A 16,869-nucleotide genomic window follows, 5' to 3' on the forward strand; every position below is an offset into this window, starting at 1 on the left:
TAATCTATGACAAAGGACGCAAGGATATACAATGGAGAAAAGACAGTCTCTTCAGTAAATGGTGCTGGGAAAACTGGGCAGCTACATGTAAAAGAATGAAATTAGAACATTCCCTAACACCATTCACAAAAATAAACTCAAAATGGATTAAAGACCTAAATGTAAGACCAGACACTATAGAACTCTTTGAGGAAAACATAGGCAGAACACTCTTTGACATAAATCACAGCAAGATCTTTTTTGATTCACCTCCTAGAGTAACGGAAATAAAAACAAAAATAAACAAATGGGACCTAATGAAACTTAAAAGCATTTGCAAAGCAAAAGAAACTACAGACAAGACGAAAAGAAAACCCTCAGAATGGAAGAAAATATTTGCAAATGAATCAACAGACAAAGGATTAATCTCTGAAATATATAAACAGCTCACGCAGCTCTAAAGTAAAAAAACAAACAACCCAATCAAAAAAATGGGCAAAAGACCTAAATAGATATTTCCCCAAAGAAGACATACAGATGGCCAAGAAGCACATGAAAAACTGCTCAACGTCACTAATTATTAGAGAAATGCAAATCAAAACTACAGTGAGGTATCACCTCACACCAGTTAGAATGGGCATCATCAGAAAATCTACAAACAGCAAATGCTGGAGAGGGTGTGGAGTAAAGGGAACCCTCTTGCACTGTTGGTGGGAATGTAAATTGATACAGTCACTATGGAGAACCGTATGGAGGTTCCTTCAAAAACTAAAAATAGAATTATCGTATGATCCAGCAATCCCACTACTGGGCATGTACCCAGAGAAAACCATAATTCAAAAAGACACATGCACCCCAATGTTCACTGCAGCACTATTCACAATAGCCAGGTCATGGAAGCAACCTAAATGCCCATCGACAGATGAATCGTATATTAACGCATATATGTGGAACCTAGAAAAATGATACAGATGAACCGGTTTGCAGGGCAGAAATTGAGACACAGATGTAGAGAACAAACGTACGGACACCAAGGGGGGAAAGCGGCCGGGGGTGGGGGTGGTGGTGGGATGAATTGGGCGATTGGGATTGACCCATGTACACTGATGTGTATAAAATGGATGACTAATAAGAACCTGCTGTATAAAAAAATAAATAAAATAAAATTCAAAAAAATATTTACTTGACTTAAGTAAGGACTTTGAAAGCTTTGGGGTCTTTGTAATAAATGTGGTCAGAGAGAATCTTTTCAGAGGTACTTTCTTTGTACCTTAGTTACATTTTTCTACTAGGTTTTGAATCTGTGCTTCTGAATTTCAACTTTTGCCTGTATCTTGAGACATAAAGGTCCTGCTGTGATAACGCTGAAAATAGAACTTTATTAGCATCTTTTTGGGGGGTTATGTTAAATAAGCTAAGTGTGCTTTTTCAATAATGAAATTTGCAAGTGAATGGATATCAGTTTTAGCAAAACATGTCATATTATCTAAGGAAATGAATATCCTCTTACCAACTCAAAGCTGTTTTTTCGATGACTTTATTTTAAAACTGCCAACTGTCTATTTCAATGTTGAGAAGTATTTCAAGTGACCAAATTAAGAGTCTTGTTCTTCTGATGGCACAGTTGGGATGCTATTCTATCACAGGAAATTCTGCTTGAGGTGCTTCCTGTTTTCTTAAAAGAGGTCCCTCTCAGGGTTTTGTGCCAAAGGTGATTAGAGGTTATTCCCAATGAATTCACCAAGTTACTCTCTCTCTCTCTCTCTCTTTTTTTTTTTTTTGACATGAATAGTTTTCATTTATAATTTTCACTCCACATAGGGAGCATTTGCTACATGGTAGGTCTAGATTTTTATATACTTTACCTCACTTGATCCTGACCATAACCCCATAAGGGTGCTACCATAGGCCCTACTTTTAAGAGAAGGCTGAAGGTAAAAGAGCTGAAATACGTTGCTCAAAGCCACAAAGCCAAAACATGCCACAATATGTTTTCAGACATGGATCTTGATGACCCTGAAGCTCAACCTTTTAGCTTCTCCACTAAACTCTTTTATTTGACATCATCAGATTGTTAGGGTGGATCCAGAATATTACAGCAAAAGTTTAAAACAAATGCGTGATCAAATCCCCTTCCAAGGATCCCCTCCCCTGAGTAGGGCTATTGGTAGTAAAGTCCTGGTGACTCACTTTTGCTCCAGCTGAGTCTCACCTCCCTCCAGGGAGAGAAGGATGCCGGAGCAAAATAACAGTGAAGGTACAGACCAAAGAGGAAAGGCCACTACGTACTAAGATGAGAAATTCCACAGCAAGAAATCAGGTGAAGAAGCAAAACTTCCACTTTGTATCTAGAGTCGGCATTACTGAAATGCAAAATGAGGAAGAAATTCCATGCATAAGGACAAGGGTGAAATAAAAGAATAAAAGAACAAAGAACAAAGCGGAACATTACATTTTCTTAATCTTGATTTCATAAGAAGCTTTAGCTCATCCAACGGAGTCCGGGCTGTTACTTCTCTATTTGCCACAGAATTGCAATGTAGTTCTAGCAAATTTACGATAAAAAGGAGTAGTTATATGTACATGTATAACTGATTCACTTTGCTGTACACCTGAAACTAACACAACATTATAAATCAACTATATGCCAATAAAAATTAAAAAAAAAAGAGAACAGGAGAAATGTTTCCATGAAAATAAAAAAATGATTTTGAATGAAAAATATAAAAAACACCCTACTGTATTATTCACTTTAGAATGTCTTAACTGAGAGCTGGTCATTAGGCAGAAATAATGATTATTGAGAAACAGCCTTATGAGCAGAAAGCTGTACTATGTAATCCCTTGAGAAAACTCATGTTATTATGGCCCATTAAAAATAAGAACTTTCCTCCCCAATGACTTATATACAAATATTTCATTCTCCCTTATTGTGTTTCGTTTGAATCACCCCTTTAACTCGTGGAAGCTCTAGTAGTGTATATATGTATATAATGTATATAAACAAATGCATTTATTTGACTTTCTAAATCTTTTCACAGTCCTGGTTTTAATTATTTTGATCAGGAAATGTAAAAAATTTAAAAATAATGCATATCCATTCTGGGACATTATATTTGAGAAATGGTGATTATTAGAGGCAAATATAAGACTTCATCAGAAGGAAACACTAAAACACTTGTCCTTTGTTTTGTTTTTTTTTTCGCATCCAACAGAGATGTGGGCTGGATCCACATAACTACAACCTATAGGATCTGAGACAGTAAATTCATTTATTCCAATCCACGACAGCTGTCTTCCTGAAACATTGCCCTTGGATATCTGGTGCATATTTGTGCCTTGTCAGATTGAAGAATGAGCGCAGATTGTAAGGTTGAGACTACTGGCAGATTGTAGATTCAGGAATATTCTTATAAGGGAAGCTGGCACCCTGTTTTCTACTGTGTCTTCAAAGAAAACTACAGTGTACTTGATTCACTTAATCAATGCAGACAAAAGTTCAAACTGGAGAGCTTTAGGGCATGGGCCATCTAATTTGATTGTCTATATAGATCAAATAAAATGGGTGATTGCCAAATCTCTAACTGTATTTCATGCCAGTGAAAACCAAAGAGACGAATTGTCTTAGAGAAACTACTTAGAAGACTGACATTTTACAAAGGAAAACCTGACATTTAGCAAAGATCAAAAAGACCAACATATTGGTGATGACTTTATAGAAACATAATATTCAGGAAAATATTCTTGGGTGATTGTTAACATTTCATGTCCAGGTAACTACAGAGGAGTGAAAAGTAGATCACCCATCTTTCTCCACGGTCATTTGAATCTTTCTATTTTGAGATTAAGCTGACTGGATCCATATTTTTTTTAAAAGTTTAAACTGTTCTGAAAATCAATAAAAAACATCTGTCATTTTATCTTGCTGATTCAAAAGGCATAACTGTTCTGAGCAGAGTTTTTAAAAAAGAAAATACGATGTAAAGGGAGCATGTAGTAAGGAGAAATTATTGAGAAAGAAAGAGTACCCTTTAGTGCTTGACTTCCTGCAGGGATAAAGTGATGAGCTCATCGACCCACTATTACCTTTTCGAACACTTGGATGGGAGCAAAGAAACTGCACAGTTAAAACTGGGTTGCAAACCACTGAAAGCCTAAGAGTGGAAAATCTCCCATTATGACTCTCAGGAAGGACTGGCAGTGCACAAGGATAAACCTTTCTGCAGCCGACACGTTACTGGGTTTCAGATTACTTTTCATGTTAATTTCTTCCCTTGCAGTAATGGAGTTAGGTAAGAGATGTTATTTTTTAAAAAAATACAAAACAAGACATGAAGGTGGAAGTTATGTCTTAACTGAAGATAATTTTAAGGTTAACATTAAAGGTCAAAATAGAGCAAAGTATTCTCTTACAGAAGACTGGAAAGTCTTGGAATTCCACATCAGTTGCTTTGATCAGAGGTAGCATTTACTTTACACGTTACTACGGTGAATTTAATAATTAATGGTTTTTCTTTGATGAGACTGTAAATGTTTGCTTGAAAACAATATTACATACAGAAGGGCCATCTTCGATGGTAACCTCAATGCACATACCACAGCACGTTTCGGTCCCTTTGGGCATCTTCCTTGTGATTATGTACACAAGCAAACTCAGTGTGGTTTGTTTCTGTCCTTGCTAGTGCTTGATTTAGTTTGGTTGTCCCTCTCATGTGCAGAATGGAGTGGCCAGAGAGGAAAGAGTTTTGATGAGTCAGAGCAGGCACTTTCCTAGGCAACCAGAGCTTTCCAACATTCTTGCAGTGACCTGCTTCCACATAGATGGTGGCTTCTAAGTTCAGTGAGGGTCTGAATGGCCTGAGACCCAGTTACGGTAGTGGAGCGGTTTCTGCTTCCAGATTTTCTAGCTGAAAGACGAGAAAGAGCAAAGACAGTGAATGTTTCAGATAGGGTTGCAGTGCACATTTATTGGGCATCTTCTATGTGTCAGAATTATATTGAGAACCTTCATGTATACTTTCACCTGCAACTCGCAGAGTTTTCCCTAAATATCAAGACATTATTTAATCTCCTGGGTCATTATGAATATGCTATTGCACTTGTACACACTAATGAATAGGAATTATACACTAGTCATGAAAGAGATGTTATTGATGGGTTCTTAAAAATATATATTTTAACCCAAACTCTGTTTCCCTCTGTCCTTGACTTTCTTCCTTCCTTGTCTTCAAATTATTCATGATTTGACCAAACTTTCAAAAGAAAAGCAACACCTCTTTTTGTAGTACTGTTTACGTTCTTTATTTCTAGGTAAAGAAATTTTATGTTTCACCCAATTCTCCAAATCAGTGGACTCTTTTTTCTGAAGCAACTGATTTGAAGTTCAGAGATTTCCCCATCCCCACCTCCACTGTAAAGCTAGTGTATCTGTTGAGCAAAAATGGGACAGTTGTTCACACACAAAATTATGGCTTGATATTTTCAAATAAGGGAGGAGGATTATGGACATGAAACAAGTTTTATAATTAACAGATAATTGCTGTGTCCTGGTTGTTAAAATTTTTGTTGAGAAAAAAGGAGGTGTTTGTGTAGTAAGTGTAAAGGGATGAGAATTGTTTTCCTTTAGCTTTATTTTGGTAACTTTCAAACTTCAGGAAAAGTGTAAGAATTAGAATGGTACAAAGAACACGTGTGTACCCTTTACCCAGATTCACCTACTGTTAAGATTGTACCCCTTTCACTATACCATTTGCTTTCTCTTCTTTTTTTTTCTCCTTCCAAACAGACACAAAGACACACACACACACACACACACACACACACACACAATCTTACTGAACCATTTGATGCTAAATTGATCCCTCAATATTTCAATATACATTTCCTAAGAATAAGGAATAGAGCGATCACTATGTGATCGCTGTGGAAGAGGCAGTATGCCATGAGCCCTGGATGCCCCTGCTCATCCTTGCTGATCGTGCCAGACTGCAAGGCTAACCATAGTGACGGGGCAAGGAAGCAAGCCCAGGGCCATTTCAATCAACAGACGGAGCAACTGTTAGACCCAGAGCTGACGAAGGAGCGAGGAAGGTTATGCTCTTAGAGGGTGAATGAAGCACCTCGGCTGGCAAAATCTTGGGTGGGCTATGCCTCGAAAGTGGATTCCAGAGGCAATAAAGAAAATATTCTTTGCACTATGACTCCCCATTACCAGAAACATAGCTCAGCACTTCATTTCACTGTCTAGCTATTGGAGACAATGTGTGCCTTGTCTATAGGTACGCATTTAGTTGTGGGCAAGTTCATCAGATAATCTGTCAAATTTGGCTGAGGACCCAAGCAGCAGGCAGCACTGGAGGCACTGCAAGAGCAGCCCAGCCCTGGAGCTTTTTGAACTACAGATTTCTGTAAGAGGAGGCAGCCTCCACCAGGGGTATCCCTAGGAGGCTTCCTGGCACCAATCCCCACTTCAGCTGCGGCAGGAGTATCTTAGGCTTTGGAGTTGCTGGGAGGGGGAAATGATTAATGCTCTCTTTGTCTCCAGATTCCAGCCCCGCAGACTGGCAGAGCAATCACATGGTCCACTGGACACGAAACAGCTCTGATTGCCAAGCTGACCTACTGCGGGGTTTATCACCCCAGCCTGTGTGCCGTGAGGTCAGAGAAACTCATGTGGGTTTGGCTGGTCTTGAGTTATGCCTGATGCAGCTCCTAAATGTGAAAACCTTGTACATGTACAAACACGCAGAGATAGAGGCAATCTCGTTTCATTTAAGTTCATACCAATTCATAAGCTTCTCCTGATACCTGAGTGCCCTTGGGTCATACGCCATATGTGGCTATCAAGGCCACAACTATTTGGTGACCCTGATCCTATGGATTATCCAAATCAATGTAATTGTGATCCAAATCAAGTTTAGCAACAAATCTAGAACTGGAATAACCTGTCCCCTGCAGTTATATGTTTGTTACACGGGAGAGAGAGTGCTACAGGAGATCTCTCTACTAGGCATGGGGACGGGAGGCTTAGTGCCTCTTTGATCCCCTGCAATTATTAGCAATGACACCACCCCTTGGATCACATTCCTTTCGTTAGGCCCTCAAATAAAGAAGACTGTGCTACCCAAAGGGTACGTGAATCCCTGTGTCATACCGTAGAGTGAGTATGGTTCCCTGGCCTCAGAGTCCTCATTCTAGAGATAGGCCAGGCACCCATCCTTGACTTTAGCTACCATAGCCCATGAGGTGGAATATGCCATAGGAAATCAACAGGTCAGGCTAAACGCCCTGATTGTAAATGAGTCACTGATGGGCCTTTGACTACATGCCGGTAAGTATGGTTGCCAACCACTCCTGTTGTGTTTGCATTCATACTGTCAATAACAATACTGTGGTGCAATCCATGCACTTCATGAGAAAGAAGCTACATGATTATCTGCAGTAAGACCTGTTAGCCCTCTCTGGGACTTAATCGATTCCGCCTGTGATCTGGGAGTACATGGCTGAGGTCAAAAGTGCAGATTGACCTGATCCTGTTGATAGGGGTTCTAGGGACAATAACCCTAATCGCGTATTTATTGAGATAAATGAGACAGATTTGGTCCTAGCCTCTATCGGTATGTCTAATCCAAATTGCTAATGGGGTGGCATAATCCTAGGAAAATTGAATTGAGCCAAGAATTAGTGGAGCTGACAGGTGAATTACTGTGAGAGGCAGTTCATCAAGCATCCCTGTACATTCTTGCTGACTGAGCTGAGCTTCAAGGCCTTAGTCTCTTCTGACTCCAAGCAGTTTCTAGAGTCACATAGTCGAGTAAGACCCTTTACTGCCAAACCACATAAGGACCACAGTAGGACCAATCTGCGATTCCTTGCTCCTACAGGAGGAAGATTGCTTTGTTTACAGCTTGCTACAAAAGGTGGTGAAGCGCTAGCTTTGGGCTTGTCAGTTGTGGCGCAATCAACTGTGTGCATAGTGACAATCAGGGTCTATTGTGTCACTCCATGGGACATGGGGACAAGGGAACCAGCACTCCTGGGTTGAAGCTCCTACTGTTTGCTGTGCTGTGAGTAGTAAACTGTTTTCTCTGAACCACTGGGTCACATTGTCCATTTTTGGCACCCCAAGAGTCATAACAAGCTGAACTGCTTAGTTGCTGAGATAACTCTTTTGGAAACTTGCTACTCCCTGCCATTTTCTAAGACTGGGCTCCTTTCCTGACAGTACCACAGTACCATTATAGATTCAGTAAATTTAACATTGGACATAGATAAAATATTTTCATCTACCATCAGCTTTCCAATTTTTTCAAGAGCTTCTTCAACTGTTATTTTTTCCCAGAAAGTCAACTAGTAAATCCCCCTGGGCTATTTTTTAGCCTATTTTGAAAAATAAAGTTTTGAAAAGCTTTTAGGTTCAAACTGAAGCTTATTTAAAGCACTTTTAATCTCTATCCATACAATGATTGACATGTGCTTCCTATCCCTGGAAGGAGTTTAAAAGATTGCCTTTTCCAATTTCATTAATCTATGGGAGGAAATAGAGGTCTTGAGAGGAGAAGTGACAGGCCCAAGAGTACCGGTTGAGAAAAGCCCGTTTAATATTTTTATTTTTGCTCTTTGCAGCACTCTCTTCCACTTCCATTTTCTCTGTCCTATTTGTGATGCCATCCAAAGTTACAGTTGAAGCCAGTACCAGACTTGGGTACTTCTGAAGCTGATTAGTGTTTCAGCCAGTAATAGACTTCAAAATCCCATTCATTACAGAAGCCATAATAACAGAGCCACACAAAAAAACTCTGGGGGTGGATGATTCATAGGTAAAGATCTCCATTTACCTAAATAATGGAGAACTCATCCCTTCTTCCAAGTTCCATTGCTGGAATCAAACATATTGGGATCTAGAGTATAACAAGGGGTCACACTTCAGTGAAGGAGAATTCAAGGAGAGGTGGAATAATCTGGTAGCTCAAAGGATCCAGACTCAACATGCCATATGCTTCCTTCTGCTTTTAAGATGAATTTTTTGTTCAATATAATACATTCTTTCACAAAAGGAAGCTTTGGTGGTTACTTTTGTTGTTCACTACGAGAAGCTAGCCCCCAGACTCTGAATAGGGGTAATTAATCAAGCCCAGAAATGAGCCCGAATTCACTGGCCGTCAACAGAAGCTGGGAAAGTCCTGCTTATGAAGAGATCCCCTTGGCAGCCATTAGCATGGGATGCCAAGTCCACACAGCTGGTTATCAGCAGCCTGGCACCAGAACCCAGGTGGCTTGGCTTCTATCTTGCATTCTTTCACAAGAAAGATTGTAATTATTTAACCTTTGGCACGCTTCTCACAGTTGACTATAGATCACTTTTAAAAGATTTCCTCCTTTAGGATTGTAACCAGAAAGTGACAGGCTTCAAAACAAAACAAAACAAAAGTGAAAATCCAAACAAAACACAACCTGTTCCATTTTCAGAGATATGAAGTTTCAATATCTTCTTTGTATTTAGACCATATATTTTGAATGAGTGAGAATAAGAGATTGATAATCAATTTTAGAACCCTGGTTAATGCCTGAAATTATGGGACATTGCCATTTATTCTAGTAAAACATTGGATTTGGAACTGATTTGTCCATAACTGGGACTAATGATCTGCAGTGGGCTTTTTGAAATGCTTAGCGGAAACCATTCTGTGAGATGTTACAACGTGTCTCTTGAAAAACTGAGACCGTGCTCAGATAAATTTGAGAACTTTAGCTTAAAGGATAAGATGCAAGTATATATACAGGACTAAATGCAGCACACACACACACACACACACACACACACACACACACACACACACAAATATAATAGGGCTTTTCAAAGCATTTAAAATGCTAATCCAAGTATAAGTCCCCATGACCAAAATAAGATATGCAACATTTCTGAACATTTGTCTAAAAGCTATTTTTTAACGGACCACATATTAGCACTTTCTATAGGAACTCAGTAGAACTTGTAAAAACTAAAAAACTTATGAAAGAGTCATTTGTTCGGATTCCCTAAACATCAAATCTTAACACTTGAGTTCTTGTAACATCCCCTTTTATGTAGGCAAAATGCTGATGTTTGGACATTCAAGACTTCCAGTGACAAGGGAATCCTCGTGTCTCAAAGCTTAGAAAATTCTTTGGTGGTACTGCAATCCCTTTCCCTGTAGCTTCCACCTGTTGGCTTTAATTATTGGAGTCGTGTTGGTAAGTCCAATTCCCTGTTCACATCCCTTTAAGTATATGAAGATAACTATCTTGTGCCGTTTGAGCCTTCTATTTCCCAGGTAATCATGTGCACTTATTTCAACCATTTGTCATATTAAGGAATTATAACTCCTTTTGCCTTCTTGGTTGTTCATCTCTGAACACAATCTATTTTGCTTATTTCATTTCTGAAGTGTGTTGTCTATTAGAGTGAGGCTAATATTTCTTTGGTTCTAGAAACCAAAATTCTATTGATGTGATTATCTATAATTGCAAGAGTTGATATGGCCTATATCATATTGTTGGTTCATGAAATAAAATCTTTATGACTTTTTTCACATCTGTTATCACTCACATTCTATCTTTCTATAATTGGATTTCTGGACTAAAGTTTTTCTTCTAGTAACTACTATAGTTTTAGTATTTTTCTCACTCTCCTAGTACGTTTGACTCCTTACCCGATCATATGTTATTGAGCATTTCTCCATTGATTGGGACCCTTCATGTGAGAATCAAAGCTGTACCATTATATTCAGATCGTAATTCAATATAGGATAGAAGTGTAGAAATTAACAAGAGCTCGTCAAATCTCTTGTTAAAAACACTATTGATACTGGGGTACCTGACTTCTCTGTCCTCTAAGAAAATAAAATTTGTCTTGTAACTAATTCTTGAGAACTTACCTCACCTCCTAGAGGTTACTGCTTCCTTTCTAAGTGCTCTCAAAATACACTTTAATAATCTGATCTAGGTTCTAAAAGCAATTAGCACAAAGCTACATAGTCTTTGTAGTTTTCATAACTCCTTTGCCTTTGAAGTTATGATTTGTGTTTCATTAATTGTGTTTCATTTACAAGTTCTCTTCGTGTTTTAAGATCTCCAGGAGATTCCACCTCATTTCTGAATGTTCTCTAACAATATCTTCACCTCTACTGCTCTTCAGTTCTTTCTTAGTAATGTTTCAGGCTGAAGATCATTTCTCTGAAAGCGAAGCTTGAAATAAAATCAGGGTTGAAGAATTTTGCTTTCCTCTTGTCTTCCATTAATATTGAGTCATTCTTTGCCACTGGTTAGCAGTGCAGACTAAAGCTTTATTTGAGAAATCAGTGTGATATTTCAGAGGAGATCTGCTCTAAAGTCAGAATACCTGGGGTCTAGTTCCAACTCTCAGGTGGTGCTTTAAGGACATGACTAATTTGGACCTTGATGTTTCTTCATCTATTAAACATCGTTGGTCAGGTTAGATCAGTGGTTCTCAACTGATATTTACCCTAATGGTTTTCAACTGATTGTATTTTTTGAGGGGGCAATGTCTGGAGACATTTTGGCTGTCACAACTGGGTGTGCGTGGGTGATACTGGCATCATCTAGCGGGTAGAAGACAGGGATGCTGCTAGACATCCTGCAGTGTGCATCCACTCACAGCAGAGAATTATCTGGCCCAAAATGTCACTAGAGCCAAGGTTGAGAATTGTTGGGATAGACCAACTTTGCGACCCCTTTTAGCAGCATTAGTTCATTCCTTTAATCTTTTCATTACAAAGGCTATAATTCAACTTCTTGGGGGAAAGAGAATAGAGGAGATGAAAACAGTAAAACCTCACTAAGTGGCTTACACTAGTATTATTAGCCAGTTTCCTGGCACTGTGTTATGTATTTTACATGGATAATTATGCATCACATTCACATCAAAGTAAGTGTTAGACACTATAGTTACGACTATTCTTATATATAAGGGCATTGAAATATAGACAGTTTCAGAAAATTCCACGGGGAAATTCAGCTGGTCAGTGGTAGGATCTGACCAAATAAATGAGCCGTCTAAATTTTTAAGATTTTATATTATATTTGCTATTCTTATTTAATTATAAAGTTTCCCTCTATCTGCTGATATTTTAAATTAAATTTACACATAGTAGAGTTTACATAAAATATAATTATCTATCTTTTTCTTTAGTCACAATTTAAAAAAACTCTATTTGGAAACTAGGTATTTGAAAAGACTCTCACAATTATATATTTTATATTTGGAAAAAAGCATACCATAAAAAAATACATTTCTGGCCTACAATTTCCCCATTTGTAACATCAGGAGGTTTGGATTAGATGATCTATATACTTTTTCAGTTCCAATATTCTAAGAACTGTGAATATTTTTCATCTTCTTGATAAATCCAATCGCATTATTGGGATTTAGATGTTGATATTTACTTACAGTGTAGCCATTTGAAAGGTTATTTGTTCCACTGAATTTCTGAAATAACCAGAAAAATCTTCAGTTGTTAAAGTGCATACTAGCCATTCTGCAAGCCTCTATCTGCAGCATTTTAAGGTTCTAGGAGTGACATGTATCTCGTCAGTTTCCAAAGAGTATCTCAAAGACAGCATCTTTTAAAAGTTGATGTTTTGAATTTGAATGAGCTCACACGTAACTATATTTGAGGATTTCTGAGTATAAGAACATGTTAGCTGACATGACAGAGAAAAAGAAAGAACAACAAGAGTGAGATATTTTTGCTAAGTTGTTAAATTATGGGATGGATTAAATTGGTGATTGCATTGTGAAACGTAGAATGGCCATACTCTATTTCACATCCACTGTTCACTGAGTTTTCTCATTGTTAAGTTTATTTTTAGTAATTTGACTTTTCTTAAGATATTCTTATTTATTAATGTCAATTTCCATAGACTTTACTTTTTGGCTTTCATATCAGATGTCTTAGAGGTACCTATTTTATCACAAGAAAAATTTTATTTATTTCTTGTGCTTTAAGGGACTTAGACATATCATATGGAACTCTGGATCATATATATAATATATATATAATATTTTTTAATCTTTATGAAGATTTGATAATGTATGTAGAAAAAAAGGAAATAAGTAGGGCTTTATAGATTTTGTAGATTTCAAGTATCCCTGAATTTCTGTTCTCTATATGGAAAACAGAATGTAGGAAGAATGTGACTAATTTCTAACACAAAATATATTCTGTGAGTCAGCTTTTTTCTCTCCCTTCCTTCCTTTCTTCCTTCCTTCCTAATAAATATTGCACTCTATACAGACAAATAGCATGAATTCTTTTTCTACATATTCATTCTCATTCTTGGACCGAGGGGCCATTATTTTAAATTATAGTGAAACTTTCAGCTTATATTTATTTGATATTTGTAATTACATGGAACTAATTTATCAGGCTAGTTATTTGCATGTGTTCCGAAAAAGGCAGGTGTTATAGAAAGAAAAAGTGGTTCATTTCCTTTGATTCACAGTGAAGCAACAAGCACTAAATTAAATTCATACTAATCTCCCACCCAGGTATGGTTAATATTAATATTGCCAGATATTCATTCTTTCTGCATACATCATTGGTAGTGGGCATGACCAAACTCACATGGGGTCTTGAAAGCTGGCATTATAATCTTTTGGATATGTATCAGGAAAGCCATTCAAGTTTTGAAAAAGTACTATTACAATTTTTTAGCACTCAGGATAAATCCTGTTTCTAGCCTCCACTTACCCACACCATATGTGTGTGTGTGTATATATATATATGTGTGTGTCTGTATAGTATTCTATTTATATGGTATTTTATTGGTATTGGTATGTTATATTATATGGTATTTTATTTATTTTATATATATGTTATTTTATTGCAGTAAAAGTATAAATCGTAGATAATACGGTTCTAATATTTCCTTTCATCATAAAAAGTTTCTACTCATTTCAAAGCTAGGAACTCTACTATGTAAGAAAGAAATTCTTGAGCGTAAAGGGAGAAGGCAGACAAAAGTTATGGCTCTAGGTTCTTGATTTCCAGGGAGATAATAATCAGAAAGGAAATATTAAGACATATTTTATTCTAGAAAGTTGTAGTTCTCACAATGTCACCCCCAAAATAATTTTATAAGTTTTTAAAAATTGTAGCGATTTGTAAATATTTATTGCAACTGACCAAAAGATAACCACATCAGAATGATATTCAGAAGTTAGTGGCTGGTCATCTTCATTCCAATGGTAATGTTGTTTGAAGTGAGGAAAAAAATATAAAAGCAAAAAATACTATAAAACTGCATTTCAAATTCATAAACATAGAAGTAAGAATACATGTGTTGTAGAAAGTTGAAAGAGAAAAGAATCTGCCTCTCATAGCTGGCTCCCAAAGCTAAAAAGAATAGATACTAAAATTTATATGTATAAGTGAATCACTTTGTTGTACAACTGAAACTAACACAACATTGTTAATCAACTATACTCCAATATAAAATAAGAAGTTTAAAAAAAAGAAAATAAGATTAACATGTTCCAATACACTAAATCTCAATGTGAGGACTTTTTCATGATAAATGTTTATAAAATAGCAATTTACCACTTAAGGTTGCCAAATTAATGACACATCATTTTGAGTTAATTTTTTAAAGAAAAGTGTGTTGCCATATTTTATCAGTTAGTTACATTAATTGGAATAACAAGCACAAGAAAATGTTGCAGTAATTATATTAGTTAATCCAATCTTTAAAACTCAACCTCCCTAAAAGTTCATAGTATTCAGTCAGGAAGAGCTCTAGCTAATTCATATATCAGTGTCCACTGTACTGTTCTGCTGTACAGAACAATCTTCTGGGTCAGCCCATTAAGGTGATAGCTGAAAAGACTGAGTTCTTGCAAGATGAAGGGTTTCCTCCATCACGTGCTGGTCAGGGACAGCATGACAACTAGAACATTCACCTGATTGCCTGTCCTGGTCCCTCTGGCACTACCAGCCCGCCAAGCTGCCTTCTCTAGTAGGATAAATGTGATTGGACTCACAATCCTAAAGGTCAGTTTATGAAAATATTAAATGAACATCTCTGACGTTAATGAAAAATTTTAACTGGAAAAGAACATTCTATCATTCAGTAAGAGTCAATATGACTTTACTGAGAGCAAAAGATTTTAGTCAAATAATTTGAGCCATATCATGGTAACCACGATCCCCATTATTGGATTTCTAATTCCCCATGATAGTAATTAATCTATGTGAGTGTTTACTTTTACATACAGATATGCAAATACACTAAGAATACATCTAAACAAGCCCATAGAAAGGGCTTATGGCATTCAAACTGTCAGTATATAAATGTTAAAATTTAGTTCTAGGAGGCACCACTGAGTGTAGTGAAAACCAGACTAGGGGGATAGTAGGGCACATTAATTAAAAGTCTGGGTTATAATATCAAATTCAACTGGGTTCATTCCTCAGCCACTTCTCTTTACCTATGACCTTAGGCGAGTTAATTCCTTAAACATTGGTTTCCACAACTGCAGAGATAATCCACACCTCATATGATTAAATAAGATATACTGGATACAAATCAGTCAATAAATGTTATTACTAACAGTCTTTTTTTTTTTTACATAAACCTAAATTTATTCAATGCAAATATTGTAATTCCTTTTTTTAACCATTTTTTATTGAAGTATAGTTAATTTACAATTTTGTGTTAGTTTTAAGTGTGCAGCAAAGTGATTCAGTTATATGTATATATATATTCTTTTTCAAATTCTTTTCCATTATAGTTTATTACAGGGTATGGAATATAGTTTCCTGTGCTATACAATAGGTCTTCCTGTTTACATATTTTATGTATAGTAGCGTGTGTATGTTAATCCCAAACTCCTAATTTATCTCCTCCCTCCCATTAAACCCTTTGATAACCATAAGTTTGTTTTCTATGCCTGTGAGTCTGTTTCTGTTTTGGAAATAAGTTCATTTGTCTCATATTTTAAGATTCCACACATAAGTGATATCATATGGTATTTGTCTTTCTCTTTCTGACTGACTTCACTTAGTATGGTAATCTCTAGGTCCATCCATGTTGCTGCAAATGGCGTTATTTCATTCTTTTCTGTGGCTGAGTAATATTCCATAGTATATATGTACCACATCTTCTTTATCCATTCCTCTGCCCATGGACATTTAGGTGGCTTCCATGTCTTGGCTGTTGTAAATAGTGCTGCAGTGAACATTGGGGTGCACGTATCTTTTCGAATTAGAGTTTTACCTGGATACATGCCCAGGAGTGGGATTGCAGGATCATATGGTAACTCTACTTTTAGTTTTTTAAGGAACCTCTATACTGTTCTCCATAGTGGCTGCACCATTTTACATTCCCACCAACAGTGTAGGAAGGTTCCTTTTTTTTCCACACCCTCTCCAGCATTTATTATTTGTAGACATTTTAATGATGATCATCCTGGCTTGTATGAGATGATACCTCATTGTTGTTTTAATTTGCATTTCTCTAATAATTAGTGATATTGAGCATCTTTCCATGTGCCTGTTGGCCATCTGTCTGTCTTCTTTGGAGAAATGTCTACTTAGGTCTGTTATTACTAATAGTCAAATATTTTGTGGAAATAAACATATTTCCAAGTAAACAATATTTTCTCATCCCAGATTGTAGCCAATTTACAGAAACATATCAAGCTCTTCTGCTATATTTATGAGAGGGATAATTCATTTTAAACTTAGATATACTCTAGTACTGCACATGCATAGAAACATGCCTATATCATGCATGTGTATGCTCTCTCTCTCTCTTTCTCTCTCTCTTTCTCTCTCTCTCTCTCACATACACACACACACACACACACACACACACACACACACACACACC

At 36.9% G+C, this 16,869-nt stretch overlaps 1 protein-coding gene across 2 annotated transcripts in view; it reads right to left on the reverse strand.

The window, feature by feature from the left end:
- Window positions 1-16,869, reverse strand: part of OPRM1 (opioid receptor mu 1) — a 169,720-nt gene that overhangs the window by 109,824 nt on the left and 43,027 nt on the right. Inside the window, exon 4 of one of the 2 annotated variants that reach the window (XM_007129176.2) lies at window positions 4,794-4,886. The exons of the other annotated variant lie outside the window; for it this stretch is intronic. Coding sequence (XP_007129238.1) covers window positions 4,848-4,886 — 39 coding nt within the window. The 3' untranslated portion in view covers window positions 4,794-4,847. Of the gene's footprint in view, window positions 1-4,793; window positions 4,887-16,869 lie in introns of those variants that run through there. 2 annotated transcript variants of the gene reach the window in all.

The sequence above is a fragment of the Physeter macrocephalus genome, chromosome 10, assembly GCF_002837175.3.
Source record: "Physeter macrocephalus isolate SW-GA chromosome 10, ASM283717v5, whole genome shotgun sequence".
In the NCBI taxonomy this organism is placed as follows: Eukaryota; Metazoa; Chordata; class Mammalia; order Artiodactyla; family Physeteridae; genus Physeter; species Physeter macrocephalus.